Raw genomic sequence first — 20,202 nt, 5'->3', positions numbered from 1 at the left:
AGCCCGTTTGAAAGAATAGCTTTGGACATCGCTGGGCCATTTCCAGAAAGTGAAAATGGAGGCAAGTACATGCTGGTAGTAATGGATTACTTCACTAAGTGGGTCGAGATTTACGCACTTCCAGACCAGAAGGCCGCCACCGTTGCAGATAAGTTGATCCAAGAATATATCAGCCGATTTGGAGTGCCTTTGGAGATCCATAGTGACCAAGGCAGGAACTTCGAAAGCGATCTATTCCAAGGAATATGTGATAGACTAGGCATGAAGAAAACAAGAAGTACCGCGTATCATCCGCAATCGGATGGTATGGTAGAACGAATGAATAGGACAGTTGGCAAGTATTTGACAAAGATGGTGTCCGATCATCAGCGAGACTGGGACCAATACCTTCCGTTCTTCACAATGGCCTACAGATCTGCTGTTAACGAATCAACAGGCCAGACACCAGCCAAAGTCCTATTCGGACGCGAAATGCGACTACCTTGTGATCTAGAGTTTGGGTGTCGACCTGGAGAAGATGTAGCGGGTGAAGATTATGTGATCGGATTACGAAAAAGAATGGACGATGTACATGAGTTGGTCCGTTCCCACCTTCAGATCGCTAGCGACCGAATGAAGAAACGGTACGATACACAAGCCGAAAAGGGTTGCTTTAAGAAGAACGACAAAGTATGGCTGTATAATCCCAAGAAGCGAAAAGGTTGTTCTCCCAAATTGCAGCAGTTTCGGGAAGGTCCATACCTCATTATGGAGAAGATCAACGATGTCATCTACCGAATAAGCAAGATTCCGAGGGGAAAGCCGATGATAGTACACCATAACCGGTTGGCGTCTTTCGAAGGTGACCACAACGTAGATGAAGAAGTGGAAGTAAACCAAATCCACGATGTGTCTGACCTCACGTTTGAGGAATTCATGGGTGCCTATGGAGGTACCGGTAAAGCGAGACATGGTGTTACCACTGAAGAAAAGCAAGATCTACTCGCGCTCCCCGATGACTACTCGCTGGCCCTTACCATCCCGGCCAGTATCAAAGACGCACCAGGGTTGGCATCCGTCTTTCGAAGGAAGTTTGGTCGAGTTGCAGAACTTCAATGCCAAGTGCCAGCTCCCGGTAAAACCTTGAAACTCCTAGATGCCTCACGTTACCTTTTCTACCTGGTAACAAAAGACACTGCCCGTGACCAACCTACCTACCGAGATGTATGGGAAGCCTTACTTAAATTAAGAGAGCACGTACTGGAGTCCGACGTGCAAAAGTTAGCCATGCCAAAGTTGGAGTGCCGCCAATTAGATTGGAGAGTTATCCGAAATATGGTGGAAGAGATCTTTAAAGACACCGAAGTCCGGGTGTTAGTCTGTTGCAATCCGCATAGTTACTGGTGCGGAGAGAAAACCATCCCTTGTCATTTTTATACAACTGGAAGTTGTAAAAGAGGGTCCAGTTGCCGATACCAGCATACCGTTCCGGTTCCAGTCCCGACAAGGTTCCAGGAGGAACAATCTTTTAAGAGGGGGGCAATGTTACGATAAATTCTGACCCAAAACCGTAAATATATTTATTACTAATATTTTCATTCATTCACGTATTTTTTAGGTAATGCCTACCTGACACACGATGGGTCCCCCTTTGTAATAAAAACATAACAGTTCGAACCTTCTGGAGACAAGCCGATTTAACCATACCGGTTCTGAGAACAATTCGCCGCTCTGTCTAGAAGGCCTTTCAGCAAAACAGCGGTCTATGTTCGATGTGTTTCGAGAAACAACTGTTTTCATTCTCGAATAACAGGACTTTATATTTATAGAGGAATTTTGGTTATGGAGGGACAGTTAATAAAGAAGATTCGCGCTCGCGATATTATTGTTACGCTCGCCTACTAATAAATTATTGTATATGTAGTGATAAATAAACTTATATAAATTATCGTGCCTTTTAATAAATTAAAGTAGGAACAATATAATAAATTAGTAAAGACATTATAAATTAAAGACATAACAATTAATAAATTCACAACAATATTATAGTCAATTGAGTTTTTTTGTGATTTACTCAAACGATACTTAACTGTTCTGATGTTATTTGCACCTCTTGTGCTATAGTTATGTAAGTCAGAGTGTTTAATTAAAGCATCAGCGTTTTTATGTATTTCTACATTAACGCTGTATAGCCATAATGTTGGCAAAGGCATTATCTTATATTTAATAAACAATGGTTTGCAAGATCCCAAGTAGTTAACTTTTGCAATTATTCTTATTGCTTTTTTTTGCAATTTAAATATTGTTAGGGCATTGCAAGAGTTTCCCCACAGAATAACACCATAGCTTAAAAATTAATGGAAAAGAGAAAAGTACGGTATTTTCAAGGTATCAACACTTGTAATAAGTTTTAATTGTCTGAGTAAAAATAAGGTACTAGAAAGTTTACCTTTGGGAAGGTCAATATGGTTATTCCAAGTTAATGTGTTGTCAACTGTTATGCCCAACAATTTGACATTTTTTTCAATACTCACATCTAAGGTAGACGAAAAAATTAAATTTTGAGTTTTGTTATCATTTAGTTTAAGTTTATTTGCTAAGAACCATGATTGAACATTGGAATTTACATACTCAGACGTGGTTTCTAGAACTGAACGATTTTTATCAGAAAAAACAAAAGTAATTTCATCTGCAAATAAAACCGTTTTAAATGGAGCTATGAAATTGGGCAAGTCATTAACGTATATTATAAATAATAGAGGGTCCAGAACTGATCCTTGTGGAACTCCATGCTTTATTTCAGACAATTTTCATACTTGATTGCTTTAGATACGATAAAATTAGTTCCAAAGGAGTACCTCTTATACCGTAAAAATGCAGTTTTTTTAGCAAAATATCATGAGAAACACAGTCGAAGACCTTTGAAAGATCACACAGCGTTACGGCAGAGTGATTCACTGACCAAGAGGACCAAAATGCGGAAATCACTAGAAAAGCAAGACTGGCATATGTAGGAAAACTCAGTTGGATACTTAAAAACCACAAAATACCTCAATACTTGAGAAGCAAAGTGTGCAACCAGTGCATCTTTCCTATCAAGACATATGGATTTCAAACCTAGACCCTAACCAAGACAAATATGAATAAACTAGCCACAACAGGAAGATCGATGAAAAGAGCAATGCTAGGTATACGACTGTCTGGGAATGAAAAAGGGGAATACCTGGGTAAGATCAAAAAAAAAAAAGTTGAGAATATCACCACAAAAATTGCCAAACTCAAATTTAACTTCACAGGTCGTACCGCTAGACAAAAAAACAAACGTTGGAACGTCACAATACAACATTGGAGACCTTACAAAGGTAGACGACGAAGAGGAAGTCCATGGATCAGATAGGTAGATGACATAAGAAGAATTGTGGGAACAAATTAGAAGTATGTTGCTTAGGAGAGAGATCGATGGAAGGAGTTGGGAGAGGCCTATTTTCAAAAATGGACAATGGAATGCTAAGAAAAAAAAGACACTTCTTTGAACTATATTTCATAGTTATTTACTCCATTTAATTTCATGGCTTTTTATTCCTAAAATACTGGAGAAAAAAATCTTTTTTAAACTACTCTAATTCAAGATTTACAGCTAGCTCTGAAATTAGAGTTTGATCTTTAGTAATCACTTACATTTTTTTGAATAATAAAATGTATCTAAAATAATAATAGATCGAAAGTTCCAATAATTTTAAACTTTTATTTATGGTAAATTAACTGGTAAATAATACTCACTACTTGTGGATAAAATGGAGCTTGCAGCGACACACAAACGGCGTTACAAAAATCAGCAATTCCAATAACGATCAACGTTGACCACTGTCTCTTCGTAAAGTTAACCATTTTGAACACAACTAATAAATACTCAAAAAAATACCAAATGTTAGATAAACTATATTCTATAACTCGTTCAGAAAGTCGCGTAGAAATAGGACAACTCCATTAATATCAAAAAGTTTATATACAAGTATTTCCGAACGATCATACTAGCTGCTCATTGTCGAGTAGAAAACTGTCAAAATATCAAACGAGTTTGTTAATAACATGATTGATACCGAGTAATTGGTTTTTCTTTCGATATGGAGGAACTTTTTATTGAAGATAAGTTAGTTTGTATGCCAAAATCAACAATATGTTGATAGTCAACACAGGCGTAGGTCTGGGAGTCAGAGTTCTATTTACATACTTTTTATCAAGTACGTCATGGAAGAAGGTTAAAAGAAAACAAAAATAAGTTTGGTTAGTAAAAAATGCTATATTTTCTGAATAATATATATCTTAGGTATTTTAGCTACGGTTAGTTCTTTTTAAGGTGCCGTCTTTTTTCTAAACGTTGCCTATTAGTTGGAGTAATTTATATATATCTTGTCTCATAGTAACATAGGGTAAATAAAGGAGAGGTGGACCACATTTTAGAAAACTGAAGCCTGTTTCTTTACTAATTAACATCAGAATCTAAGAAAATTGTATAACATAACTTAACATTGGTATTTGTTTTGGTATAAGTAAAAACTAGAAATAATAAAAAATTTTCAATAAAATCCTTTATAAAAAGGTATATAAAAAACCCCGTTGGGCTATGTTAAATTGACAAAACGTTTTCGGAATAAGTATTCCATCATCAGTGTCAGGTTAATACATGAATGTAGCCACTAAATATGGGGGTAAAAACCCTTTAAAAATTACTAAATGAAATTTAGTTTACATTATGTCTAGTTTAAAATTAAGATGGTAAAGATCTACCATCTATCTCATAGATCTATCTATCTATCCTACGGAACGATGCATTACAATTGGCGTCTCTTAAGCATCTAACATTAAAAGATACAATAGAGTAGGCTAGACTTGCCCTGTTGCCAAATGTGGCCAGGTATACCTAGCGGACCGACTATCCTCCTGGTCCATCTCTTCTTCGTTTAGCCTATGACGGTAACCTATTTATTTGAATAAATAAAAAATTCACAGACAGCATAATAATATTCAACATAGTAGATAAAAGGATTGCAATACTGAGACTAGAAATGGTAAAACTCTGATAAATTTTGTGTCTCGATAGCGACGTCGCTCAGCCGTTATAGATAGTGGGCGAGGTCGTTTAGGGAAGTAAAGAACATGCGAAAAATATAAGCTACAAAAAAAATAAAAGGAAAAGAATAATCGTTCACATAAAAAATGGGCAACGTATTGAAATCCTAAACAAACCAATGGGATGCTTAGAATAAACAGAAAGACTGAATAGGAAGACCGATACAACTGTAAAAAAACAACAATATGTTCAATGTATATCCAGATCTAAATATACCCCTAAAAGGTGTAAAAATATCACAAATGATAATAAAATAAAAAAAACTATATTTGATATAGTTAAATACTCTATACAAATACATGTATATGTACTAGAATAAAGAAAATCCTAACTTACTCTAGTCAACTTTGGAACGGAATAACTGTATTGTAAGTAAAAAAGCGGGCAATAAAAATCATCAAAGTTTTTTTTATAAAAAGAATGTAAAACTTATATTTAGTTGATCCTATTTATCCTTAATCATGATTCAAATTTTTAAAAACTGTACAAAGAAAATGTCAATATTATCAAATTACTAATCTACGTACTGCCTAAATTAAATGTAAGTAATTACGCCAAGTTTCGTAGTGGGCAATAATCTTTTAACTCAAATAAAGAAGGTGACAATACATGTTTACTTTATGTATAATTTTTAGTCTCAAATTGAAAGGAAGGTTTACAACTCGCGGATTAGGTGATCGGATTAGCGGCGACCAAAGTATCTCGGTGAAATATAATGAGGAATAAAATCTAGTTGAATTGAAGAATAATTTGGGCAAAGATTTGGCAAATTACCCGTCGAAATTAAGACCCTGTGAGTAGTAACAATAAGATACTTGGCAGGCCCAGAAACGAGAAATAGAAAAATAAAAAAAGAGATATTTAAGATAATTTGAGTATATTGATATTTGCACAAAAACTAACTAGCTTGAATTATTGATTTTGGGGATTATATTAAACACGAGCCAATTTAGACTGGAGTGGTCGAAAGGTAGCGGTACTCCTCACGGCGTTTTTAAAAGGATTATTATTTGGTGTATTCAAAGAAAATATCTAGGGTAAATGGAACTTTCTATTACTGTAAACATTTGTAAAGTGGTCATAAAAAATATCGTGAAAAAGGACAGCAGAGAAATAATTGAATATAAGGGACAAATTCTCTATTGATGTTTTTCATATTTCTCGCAGCTAATATAATATTTGCTACAGAGTCTCTTATTGCCTTCTTCACTAATCTTGTTAGATTTGCTCTAATATCATATGTGATAATCATATTTTTTGTATTCTTTATTACAGTTGATATCTATTTATTATCGCAAAGACTTACTGACGATCTATATACTTTGCTGATACTTCCACTGGATTTTTAACGTATCGCTGTAATCTATTTCTCAAGAAAGTCATCAAATATTTAATAGATATATCATTCAATAACATAACCTCTTGAATTTTTCTAATTATTTGGCATATTTCACAATGTCCAAATTTTTGTTAATTTGTAAATCCGCTGCATCAGCTTTCCACGCATATTTTGTTTATTTAGTTCATCGTTGATTTCATTTTATCTTACTACTTTTATTAATTTTCCTTCGCTATGCTACTTCAGTAAATTTCGAATGTAAGAATGTTTTAAATTCATTAAATTTATTATTTTTCCTTACATTCTTGTTAATCAATCTTTGACGAATTTTTCAAAAGCTTTCATCAAAATTTAAATTGAAAACTTTTTCTGAAAAACAGACGTTACTTTTTTGTATTACTTCCTTTTATAACCAGTAAATTTTTGTTCATTTTTAAAATGTATTTATGTTAGTCTTTTTTCTGCATTTCTATGCAAGTTGCTTTAAAATTACGACTCAAATCTTTCTTTTGATCAATTATTTCGACCAATTATTATCTATAATGGATCTATAAATCTATATTATCTATATTATCTATAATCGGTTCACAATTTGTCGACAGCTCACTACAAGTTTAACCCTAATTAGAGAACTGAAATACAGAGAGAATAGGTAATACGATATAATAGTAAAAACCAACCTGAAACTGACGGTTTAATATGTTTTCGACTAACCCACATTGTATCTGAAGGAACACAATACAGCAGTCAACCTTATAATCCGATTACGAAGGTATTTTGAATGGTTACAGATGACCGACCAGTATCGTAGAGTATATGATTGAAACATTTGTTTGAACTAAATAAATATATTTTTTAAATTGTACTTATGTAAATTGTATTTTTGTTTTAATAAAACTTCTTTATTTTATTTAAAAATAAAAAGTTTCTTGCCATTTATAAAAGATACATTTATTTAATTAAGGGGAAAGGCGCCGAATGTCACCTGGCAAAATTTTCAATGTGTTTTAAATGTATCCATTATTTTCGAATCCGGGGAAAACTATTATACCGTATACCTAATACCTTACGATTACAACTACTTTTACTTACCTTATATAATTACGATTAGAAAACTATTCAAATTCAAAATAAATAGGATCAACTTCGGAATCCGAGTCGTCTTGAGGGTTAATAATTAGCGGTTGTGTCTCTACGGTCGCATCAATTATGTTATCAAGATCACACATTTTTTGTTCTTCTTCTATTACATGTCTTACTGCTTCTTTCCAGTTTTGTTCTGTAATATGTTGTAAAGACTCGTATAAAAATTCACGTACAGCTTGTATTTTATATGACGTATTTTTTCTAGCCACATAACTTTTCATTTGTGCCCAAATGAGTTCAATTGGATTTATTTCGCAGTGGTAGGGTGGAAGTCTAAGGACTATGATGTTTCGCCTTTCCGCCATTTTGTCAACTACTTATTTCTTGAACTTAGATTTGTGTTGCCGGGCAATTTTTAAAAGTTCTGCTTTTGCCATTCCATCTTCGTAAGGCAGATACTTATTCCACAGAAAGTCAAGAATATCCTGTTTCTTCCATGCAGTAGTTGGAAGTCTTTCTACTAGTCGTAAATGATAAGGTGCGTTATCTAATACTATAATTGAATTTGGTGGTATGTGTTCAATCATCTGCACAAAATACTCTTCGAAAACATCAGCTGTCATCTCCTCGTGATAGTCTTTTGTGCTTTTGGACTGAAATTCTAACAAACCATGCTTAACAAATCCTTTTTCACTGCCAATGTGAGAAATTATTAATTTACTGCCTTTACCAGAAGGTGGGGAGATACCAGTAGACCAACCTTCCATAAAGGCTTGCCTGGAGCTTAATATATTTTTATCTGACCAAATTTTTTTTAGAGTATGACTTTCTAGAGTAATTTCTTCTCCAACATATTATCTCCTCCCGGTCAATCAAAAGTGATTTTCGGTCTGATTTCTCCCACCGGAAATTTAATTCTTTTAAACCTTGCCACAATTTAGTTCGTCCGATATGAAGCAAATCCGGGTCGTCTCTAACTTCTTATAAAAATTTTGATTAGGTTTGGTATTTATTTTTTGAAAAAAAATCCATGAATTTTCCTTAGAATACCATTTTTGGCAAATTCATCAATTTCAATAGGCTTTTTCCCTCTCTTTAAGTGTTCGTTTGTGTTTGGGTTAGCTATACCGTGTTTTTTTCTTTCTGATAGGAACCTATATATAGTTGACTCCTCTACGCCAGTTATGTTGGCACAACTTTCGACTATGTTGCGAACAGTGTTTGTGGGATTCTGAGAAACCAGAGCATCGTGAACATTCAGGACAATAGTCTTCTCTCTTGGTGAATAGCCAGACTTACTGACTGTACGCAACAGTACCGGTGTAAAACTTGATGATGTTGATGATGAAGACATCGCAAACAATCCAACATAACGAGCACGAGCGAAAGGTATGTATATGTTCGTAGGTATATGGAATAAAAAATCACTCACGCACTGCATATAATTCGCAAAAGAAATATTCGAGACGCTAATTACTGCCGTAGACACGGAAACACCGACGAGCCGTAAATTACATGCGATCAAAAACGTACTACACAAAAAAATTGTTCTCGTTCGTAATAACTTGGCCAATGGTACTTGGTAACACGTGGCCAAAGCTGGCATCTTTATACCCATTATATTAATAAAAATCTGGGGAATTCCATCCTAATTATCTTGCAACGAATAGTACCTTCGGATATGAATTCCAGGTTTTCTAGTAAAGTGATTAAACGCGAAGATTAGTATTAAAATATCCAAAGAGATAAGGTATTCTTATTTACAAAATTGTTAATGGTAAAATTCTTATTTTTATTAATATAATATAATAACCAACATTAGCCGTGAAAGTTTTAATTGTTTTTTGCTAAATATATTAGTATTAAAACATTATTAATATTATATATAACAGTATTAAAACATTATATTATTATTTAATGAATAAACACCTCAGGAACGCCTATGATGATACAAATTTTACGACCGTTTTATGACTTTGAGGCACATTTCGTGCTCTCAACAATTTGTGAACAGAGAATAGTAGGATGATTTTTACGTTTTAATAATTTTTAACCTCTGTGTCTTAAACTTGATATTCATGTTTCAATAATTTTTAAGCTCTTTCTCTGCAATACCTTTTAGATATTTTATTTTATGTTTCTAGGTATTTATTCCTCAATCCTTTTATAATTAGTTTACCTGGATTTGAGTTAAATTTTATACTTGATTCGGGGTTTATTTTCTTTTGTCAGTGTTACATTTTATGTATATTTATGATATTACTTTATTTTGAATCAGTTTTATTTTAGTTTAAAGTTTATTGAATCGCTCTAAGTTTGGCATTAATGGAAGAACGATAAGGAAAACAAAGAAAATGAGGAGAACAAGAATGAAATCAAAAACAAGAAATAGAAGAAGATCTTATGTTCGTCTAACACTTATACAAATAATCATATAAATTATGCCTATTTAATAGATTGCTTTTTGTGAACATAATTGAGCTTTAAGTATGCTTGTACATATATCTACATTCCTTTTATCGGCATGTAAGTACAATGTATATACTCCGTAAAACTATGCATACATAATATTGGTATCATTTACAGTATACCTGACAGAATCCTAATATTAGCAATTAATATTTTTAGCATTTAAATAACCCTTTTGGAAAACTGGCGATGAACAGCAAAGTTAAGTGTTCGAAACCGGTAGTTTAAGGTATAATAAACTGATTGTGAGTAAATCTAATAATTATTTCTTTGAACTTATTGAAATGGACTCACACGTGCAACCGATTAATCACTTTAAGTAAACTAAATCAATTTTTGTAAAGGATCTTCATTCGATACACTTAAGAATTTCTTCTCCTATACGCACCTCCTTTTGCTAATATGGTATTCCACCATTTACTCCCTGTAAAACATATGGCTCAGTGTAACCTAATTCACTTTAATTGAAAATTCTTTTTAAACAGCATGACTGTATATGTTTTAAAGCTTAATTCCGCAATAACTAAATTGGATTGTAAAATCTATATCTATGACGTTCATATCGGGAGTATAAGGATTTTCATCTTAAAGCAAGTTCTATTTGAAGCTTTATTACAAACCCGATAGGTTCTTATTAAATTCGTGTCGTGGTTGTGTCTATTCATCTGAACGTTAGTCTTAGAGTGTTCAAACTTGGTAGCTATATAAAAGTATTTCTTGGTATAAAAAATCTGTGTTGAATTTGGCGTAATAGGCCCCCTATTTCTTTTTAGGTTCTTATGAGTTTTATTTTTCCTAAAGAAATAGCCCTAATGTGTTAATACCTGCTACACAAGTTTCTCTTGGTAAAAGGAAGAACTCTAGAACGCTAAATGGGCTCAATATATTTTTTTCAAAGCCACTATAGAAGATCTTTTGAGACTGGTTTACAGAGTACCACATTTTAGCAACGAATATGGCTTCAACATAAATGCATAAAAAAAAGGTAATGTTTACAAAAAAAAAATTGCACATTAGAAAATAAATGCGCAGTCATTTCTCGTATAGAATAAATAAAACCAGTTTTTATAAGAATAAAGACATTTTTAAAATTACCAAAATTATTTCTTACACTACAAATTAAAACGATATCGTTTTATGTATTCCCAGTTCTGCTTTATAAATTGGAGGACTGAATTTTCAATAAAGAAACGACTACAGAGTCTTTCAAATGAGACTTCCAAATATTTGACAGCTGGTAACGGCGATATTATTGAAGCTACATCTATAACTTATTCAGTTTGTTTTGCCAAATCACCATGGGTGGATATAGCGTATAACATGTGGAAATTATAAAATTGTTTCCCAGGGGACTATTTGCAGTATGGTAGATAAATTGTATAAATACGTCGATGGAATGTAAGATCTGCTGAAAATATCGCCTGTGTCCGTGACAGTGTCGCATTAACCGGTCCTTTCACAGACCACAACTTGGCGAACTTTACGTCATGACTTTGCTCATGAGGTTTGTACCCGTAAAAAATTCAACTGACCCAGACAACCCTAGAAAACTACTTGTGTTCGTTCTTTTGCCCTGAATTGCATGATGGACGTCAACGACAAGTGGTTTCAACAGCACGGTGCTATGTGCCACACAGCTCATGACACATTGGATAACAAGGTCACCTCAATTGCAGGTGAAGTGAACTGGCCACCGAGATTCTTGTGGGGTTCTTTTCGTAGGTTTATATGAATAAATTACTAACCACAGTGGCCCTCAAAGCCCACGTAACTCATGCTATCACACCCACACACATACACACACACAAACACACACACACACACAAACACACACAAACACACACAAACACACACAAACACACACACACACACACACACACACACACACACACACACACACACACACACACACACACACACACACACAAACACTGAGTGTTCCATCTGAGTCTGAGTCTGCCGAAGAGTCCCCTTTACCGACTGATTCTTGTCTCGTATTTGTTTTAAGACTCATTTGTCTTGGGCTCTCTGCAGATGTCCTGTCCAGCTGAGCTTCTGGGCTTTTATCTCATTGATTATACTTGGGTGGCCGCATATGCTTCCCATTTCCTCATTTGTTTAAAATTCCCATTTTCATAAATACATGATTTCTATATGTTGTTCATACTCCTAGAAATTGAAATCCTACAATTTATATTTCAAGGTAAAACCATGAATTGAGCTATAGGACGCCGTCCTATATCATATCGTCATATATTTTTGTCATCAGACAAAACTAAATATAGTTAGAATTGCTTTGCTGATCGTCAACCTCCAAAGGAGAAGACGGCCTCAAAAAGGTCTTATTTTTCTTATATCATTATGCGTTTTATTTTTCTTATAGAAAAATTCTTTAATCTTGAAACTTGGTACATAAGTAGATTCCCCTTGGTATTTCAGATTAGTTAAGATTATTGGTAAGATTTAGAAAAAAAGAACCGATTTAATTGCATTAAATTTTGAAATTTGGTATAATACGTTTTCTTTTTCTTAAAGCAAAAATTCTGTGAGTTTTGAGATTATTAAATTCAATGCCATCAGGACAGGATTAAATGGTGATATTTCTAATATATTTCTAATGTCATTAAGTTGTTAACCCTCCGTTAGCTACACACCGATGACAGAATTATTCATTCGGAATTTACATAATTGTTATTTTTATATCGCCACTTTCTATACCTCTCCCTATCAACCAAACTCGTGTTAGTGTACAATGTACATTCTTATAACAACCTGCCTGGGTACAGTTGTGCGAGTTTTATAGTTATTTTCGGTGCGAGACTCCGTAGCGACTAACGGTGTAGCTATTACTTGTTGGCATAACTTGCAGATCAGGTAAATATTTAGCATCTTATTATTGCATTTTATCGGTAAGTTTTGTCAATTCTTATTTATAGATGTCCTTTGAAGCCGAACAAAAACTCATGTTAGAATTATGGGAAATGGTTCCTACCGACGATGAAAATTATTTTGACGATGAGGAAAGTGAAAACGAAATCGATCAAATTGAGGAACGCGATGACGGAAGTGAAACGGAACAAGATATGACAGATGAGGAAGAAGAAAGTGGAAGTAATACCTTAGAGTTTATTGAAGAAGATGGAGTTAACAGATGGAAAAAGGCCGTTCCACCGCGGAAAGTTAGAACAAGACAAGAAAATTACGTAGCTATGTTTGCCGATGTCGAGATTACCTACACGTGACTTGAAGACTCCCAGTAATATTTGGAAATATTTTGTGAACCACGCTATGTTAGAAATGATTGTGGAAAGAACGAACAAATAGATAGACTCAATAAGAAATACCCGTTCGTGGTCGGGATGCTAGACACACTGATATAATAACAATATATTGTTATACTAGTGTTTTCCATTTTGTCTGTTGTTTCTCAATAAAATATTTTTAAAAATATTTTTCAGTCGTTTCTATATACAATGTAAAATATTTGTATGAATATTATAGCAATAACTATTTTTTTTAATTGTCGGTCTCAGACACCGTAGCGACACTTAATGCTCAGTTCTTCCTAGTGACTAACGGAGGGTTAATGATTTTCATGCTTGGTTCCAAATTAGACTTACAGATTTTTTAGAAATTCTTATTGCATTTTGTGACTTCCATCTTAGCCTTTTTTCTATTCAAATACTTAAAATTTTCTTTCCTGTTCGTTTATTGCCAAAATATTTTTTATTGTTTTTATATAGATTCTTGATATTTGAAAACTAATAACAGAACTTTTTAGTTGTTTTTAATAACTTCCTATATAAAAAGTTATTTCTCTCAGCACGGCTAGGATTTATTATAAGCGTGTCTGTCCCCCTTTTTAATCTTATAGTATCAAATACTGACCTATCTTTTCGAGAAGAGTATTCCGCGTAGGCGTACACGTATCTCTCATCAAAGGGCGCCTCTGAATGCGTTTTAGGATTTAATGAGGGTCTAAAGTTCAAAGATTATGGTGTGAGTTCATGAGTTTGCTAAAGATAACCAGCCGTGTTTACGACACTGGCGTTGTAGTAGCACTCGATCCTCAATTTTAATTAATATTTAATCAATGTAAGTCAATAAAAAAGAGATAATGACCTCTAGAATTGATATGTATTAAATCTGCAACACATATAGACGTGTAATTAGTTATTCTGCATTTACATTTAAAGATAAAATCCTTTTAAAATGGTAAAACTGATACCTAAATTCTTAAACTCCAATTAAAAAGAATTTTAAGTTAAGATAATTAATGGAAACATATAAATGAAGAAGCAAAAATAAGACGAAATAACTATTATCAATATATACAAACCAAATTTTGAATATGTTGCCTTGAATTATACAAACCATTTGGCCACCAGATTTGCTCCCTACTTTTCAACATCCAGACTTTAACAGTCACCATTTTGCATGGAGATCAAACCAAAGCAACGTACATACAGGGAACAACTGGCGGATGTGCTGAGTTTTAATATCTTAATCTCTTATGTAAAATAAATACAGTATGTAAAATAAAAATTCGTCTCCACTCTGAAAGATGACAAAGAAGTTTCTGAGAACTTTCCTAAATTCCAACATATGCTAATAGTTACAACATGGGTTCAACTATTGCCATTGTTAACTCGATTCCGTCGCCAAGCTACACTTTTTAAAAGACTAGAAGGGAAGATTTACAACTAGTAAATGATATCAGACGTTTAAAACAGAGGTCGAAAATGAAAGATTCGCAGAGATTGCGATTAGCTGCACGAAAAAAAAAAACATTCTACCTGAAACAACCAAATCACATGCTAAAATGGCGAATGTAAAGACCTATTGTAAAAGTATAATCAATGCGGTGACCCCGATGATGGTGAACAATTCCTAGAACCTCTAAATGCTGCAAGAAAAAAAAATGGGGAGAAACTATAGGCAATCTTAATTTCACACACAGTTTCCACTGCATGAATCTTTATATAAAAATTAATTCTGGTTCAAACAACACTATAACAAACTCTTCACGTCCAAGCCGGATCACATAGCCAAACGCATGGTCAGTCTCTCAAAACCGGTCATAGAAAAAGTCATAAGAGCGTTTAAAATCCTCAGTTAAAATAAGTCAAGGCAACACAACAAATTCGAAGAGACTGGCTATAATAATTTTTGTAATGTTAGGAAATGTAAAGCAGGGGCGGACTAAGGCCTAGGCAATCTAGGCACGTGCCTAGGGCCTGTAATTTTTGGGGCCGAAAATTAGGTAAAACGAGTTTTTTTAATTTTTTTAATTAATTTTTGTTTTTATATGACAGAAAAAGGTAATATTCATAATTATTGCTGAAACATATCCAAATTATATCGAATCTTTGATTGATAAAGTCGACAAGGTTGGACGAGCGTTCCCGTCCTTATCCATCGCGATATAGCGATCCAGCTTCGCGCCTATCGAGCTTTTACTATACACGTGTTCACAATGTCAAAAGTCTCCTGAATGCAGCGTATGTGAAGTTTTGTTTAAAAATTGTGGAATTACGACTGAAGTTACTATGGTTTGTTTTTTAACCAGGAGGAGTAATTCAAATTTACCGCGCCGTAATGCTTGTTTGTAATTGATCCAACAGCAGGCAAGTTTACTCCACCAAGTTGGGACATTTTGACACTAATGATATTTATGAAATTTTAAAATTAAAAATTTATATCGACGATTTTTTGTATTTTCTGCGTTATTCCTTTAATTTTTAGATTTTTCGTTTGCTTTTATACAAAAAACAGTTCTTTTCAGAACTATTTAGCGACGTATTAGTGTTATTAAGATAACAATATGGATTCAATGCCAAGTACTAGTGGTAATTATCCTTCTCCATCTAAAAAACGCTGAGTAGATTTAAGTCATTTATCATTAAATAATAAACAATGCATTATAAACATGTACAAACAAATAATAATTGATAATCCTGGAATGAAAATAACAGCCATGGTAGCAAAAATAAAACAGGTAACAGGTTAGTTTTGCAGAATAGTTATTGTTAAAATCAAGACTTACTAAAGTAATATAATCTTTGTTCTATGACCTGAAAGAGCTACAATTCATTTATGTAGGATCTGAATAATGAATATAAGTCTATACCTGTACATTTACAAAATGAGGAATCCCATAAAAACGGGTTATATTCCTATAAAGTTATTGCGCTGATGAAATATTGTAAAATTGCCATGGATTTTAGATATAATTTTATTACGAATATATCGCTTTCATATACGTTCTGGACGATTTTCTTATACAATGTGGTAAATAAACTCAAAAAAGAAGTAAGCAACTTCTTCATAACAATCCAACAATTTTTTATTGTAATTAGAAAAACAAAAAAATATTTGGAAGTGAATTGGAAAAAATTATTATTCAAACATAAACAAACAAAGTTAGGTTAGAATCGACGTCTGGTAGTTCGATACTGATTACTGGATTACCGCAAGGCCGAGATAATCAACCAAAAAAGAAGATGTATTTGGTGACTTTTCTAGTAACTTTCTTGAGTGTGAATCTGTCTTTTTAGTTTACTCCTCCTGGTTAAAAAACAAACCATAGGCTTGATTGCAAAATGAATTGTTTCGGATTCATAGTAAGTCAAGTAAGTTTTCTTTCTGGAATTCCCAAAATAAAAATGTAAAATTTTTATAATAGTATTACATTATTTAATTAAAATAATATATATATAATATAAAATAACATAAATTGTGATTTGGTTTGTGATTGTGCTATTGAGTAAAACTAAATTTAATTGAAGATTATTTTCTTCTTTCTTTTTAGTACGTAGTCTTTAAACTGAGTTTCAATAAACATTTAAGTGCAAATGAAAAAAGAAATAAAAAGCAGATCGAAATAAAGTGACAAACAAATGAAAAGATTGTTGGACAAATTTTGTCTAAAAATGGAGAACAATTACAACAATTATAATCATTTTCACAGATTTCACCTGCTCGAACTCCAGAAACATCACATACATCTGAAACTATTCTGTAAAAACACCACCAGGAACAATCAAGCAAAATCATATCAAAGTAATGATGAACTTAGAGTTTTGTAAACGATATTGCATTATGGCCACAATACTTAACAGGCAGCATACGAGAGTATTGTATAAAAAATCCAACAAAATCAATAAATGGATCAATGGAATCATCTCCTATTCGATTCAACGAAGGGTCAAAACAGATTACAAGCAAATTATCTATTGCCTCCTTCTTCCTAACAATTAATAGCGATTAAAAAGTTAAAAGAGATTGGTTAGCATATCAACCAACAACTTATTGTATTGTTGTGTCTTTAAATTATTTTTCAATAATATATCGCTGATGATAAAAGGGATGAATGATTGGAAAAATGTACATAAAAAATTAAGCACATTAACTCCATCACTAATTGTCATGGAAAGCGTTATAGTAAGATTCCACTGCAGGATCACTACGTTCATAACGTAGTTAATCGAACTCACATTTTTACATACATTTAAAATTAGGAAAATACATTGACAATAGGTTGCCAGTCTATAGTTTATTTTTATGAACGAGAGAGTAATTAGCATAATTTTAACTGGTAGCTCCGACCACTCCATGGGCGTGCTCAAGATTAATTGAAAAATTACTTTGAATAATTGTAAAAAATAAATGAATTATTTCAGTGTTATAAAGTGTTATGTGCATGTAAACAAAAGTGACCTCTTTTATCACACACTATATTAGAACTGATTGGCCTACATTAAAAAGGGTTTTAAAAAATTCACATTTTTTTTAATTTTTAAAAATTACAAAAGAGAAAAAAAGTTTTTAAAACCGTCTAAGGTGTGTTAAATAGATGAATAAAAATATTAATATAAAACTTACAGCTACTTGTTACAAATCCAAATCAGATTCAGAAGATGAACTTTCAGAACCAAGATTTATAATAACTGGCTCGATCATTTTATCAGTAATATTGTCCAGCTTCCACATTTTTTCCTCTTCTTTAATAGTGTGATTTACTGCCTTTTCCCAGTTTTCAGGTTTTACATTATTTACGGCCTCCAAAAACAACTGTTTAACATCATGAATTTTAAAAGTGGTATTTTTTCTTGAAACTTTACTCTTTATCTGTGCCCATACCAGTTCAATCGGGTTTAATTCACAATGATATGGTGGGGATCTAAGTACTGTCATTCCACGATTTTTGGCAATTTCATCAATTTCGTATTTTTTAAATTTTTCTTTATGAAGGGCACACAACGAATAAAGTTCCTTTCTTATAGATCCGGGATGGTACTTAATATTTTTTGAACTCAGCCAATTCTGCAAGTCTTTTTTTAACCACTTGGTTGTGGGCAGTCCTTCTATAAGTCTGGAGTGATAACTTGCATTATCCATTACTATTACACAGTTCTTAGGAAGAAGATCTATCATTTGTTCGAACCATTCTTGAAAGACATCAGCGTTCATGTCTTCATGGTAGTCACCGGTACGAGTTGATTCAAAAGTTAATAAACCACCTTCAACAAAACCGTCTGAACTGCCAATGTGTACTATTATCAGCCTGCGTCCCTTTCCTGATGGTGGGTTTAAACCAGTAGATAAGTTATTTACAAAAGCGTGCCTTTGACTTGTAACAGTTTCATCCTGCCAAAATTTATTTGGTGTATGACCCTCGTTGATCCATGTTTCATCAAGATAAAATATTTTTCTTTTTTGGTTTCTCATTTCCTTTATGGTTCTTAGAAAATGTCTTCTCCATATGACAATATCGCTTCTTTCTAATAAAATAGACTTTCTGGAATTCTTTTTCCAGCGGAAGCCTATTTCTTTTAAAAGTTTCCATAACGTACTTCGACTCATTTCTGGGTAATCCTTATCATCTCGAACTGAGACAAGAACTTTATCCAATTTTGGAAATTCTTGTCTAAAGAAGAATTCATGCACTTTCCGTCGAAGTCCTTCTTTAAAATGATATTCTATTTGAAATTTTGGTTTCCCTGGAGCATTACGTGGCATTTGAAACCTACCACATTTCTCTTCTTTAATAACTCTGTAAATCGTAGATTTCCCAACACCAAGTGTACTGCTAACTAACTCAACGGTCTCATCAACACTTTCACATAAACGTTTGTCTGTAAATGATTTAAAACAATTAAATATTAATGTTTTTTCATTAACTGTTAAAGGACCAATTTTTCGGCGTTTACACGGCACTTCCAAATTTTCCATAACACTAGTATACACAATAAACTGCACCTTGCAACTGAAGTACCTACTTTTAGTGAACTGTTAAGAATTTTGAATACGCCACTTGGACCTTCATACAAAATGGAAAAATCCACTATCACATTTTCTGTGGAATAAGTTTAGAAGGTAATTATCTAGTCAATTACTGTCGTAGATTCCTGGAATTAAAGAATTAAATGTTTGATTGTTGAAACCCTTACTTCGTGGAATGCACTCATTTCAGATAAAATAAAACGTTTTATTTTATCTAAAGAATTAAACTTTATTTTGCAAATAGGTAGGTACTTATTAAACTTTTATTGGTTATATATAACCAATAAAATAAACATCTTACATTTCTTGCAAATTCTTGCAAATTCATTAGTACCTGTTAACCTCCATCACTCCGACACTGGCAACCTTATTTAGGGATTAGTAACCCTCACAACTATTGTATTCTATTCTGCTCCAACCTTTATACCTGGTGGTCATACTGAATTTAAAATTGTTTTCCTATATACTTCTGTAAACTTGTTGACAAATATCTGTTTTTCATTGAGTCACCCGTATCAACAGTTTAGGGATTTACATACATAATTTATTGTTTTATTACTCTCTCATACATAAAAATACACTATAACAAGTGGCCACAAATATTTTTAATTGAATTAATAGTAATTAATGTTTGACACACACTTTATTTCCTTTATTTATTTTTGAAATAAAATACGCTGCTCATGACATTATGCATTTTTTATATCAAATTAATGCAATTTTTTTCTTAATATAATGATATGAGTTTACCTGAGAAAAAATGATCCAAAATTAGAGTTTCCAGCTGTTAAAAACGCCAAGTATCAAAGATAAAATAAAAGACAGCTATGGCGCAACGCTTCTGGTTTGAAAAGTGATAATATGTATATTGTTATACACTTCAAACTAGTAGCCTTGCGTGCTAGCTGTCTTT

At 33.0% G+C, this 20,202-nt stretch overlaps 1 protein-coding gene across 1 annotated transcript in view; it reads right to left on the bottom strand.

Moving 5' to 3' along the window:
* LOC140436948 (MFS-type transporter SLC18B1-like) overlaps nt 1-4,096 on the bottom strand; it is a 70,640-nt gene extending 66,544 nt beyond the window's left edge. The window contains exon 1 of the mRNA XM_072526130.1: nt 3,760-4,096. Within this exon, the coding sequence (XP_072382231.1) occupies nt 3,760-3,867 (108 nt within the window). The 5' untranslated portion in view covers nt 3,868-4,096. The remainder of the gene's footprint in view (nt 1-3,759) is intronic.
* Nucleotides 4,097-20,202: the final 16,106 nt, after the last annotated feature.

Source organism: Diabrotica undecimpunctata, chromosome 3, assembly GCF_040954645.1.
Source record: "Diabrotica undecimpunctata isolate CICGRU chromosome 3, icDiaUnde3, whole genome shotgun sequence".
Classification (NCBI taxonomy): Eukaryota; Metazoa; Arthropoda; class Insecta; order Coleoptera; family Chrysomelidae; genus Diabrotica; species Diabrotica undecimpunctata.
Note: the sequence above shows the minus strand (reverse complement) of the source record. Positions and strands in the feature narration are given on the sequence as shown.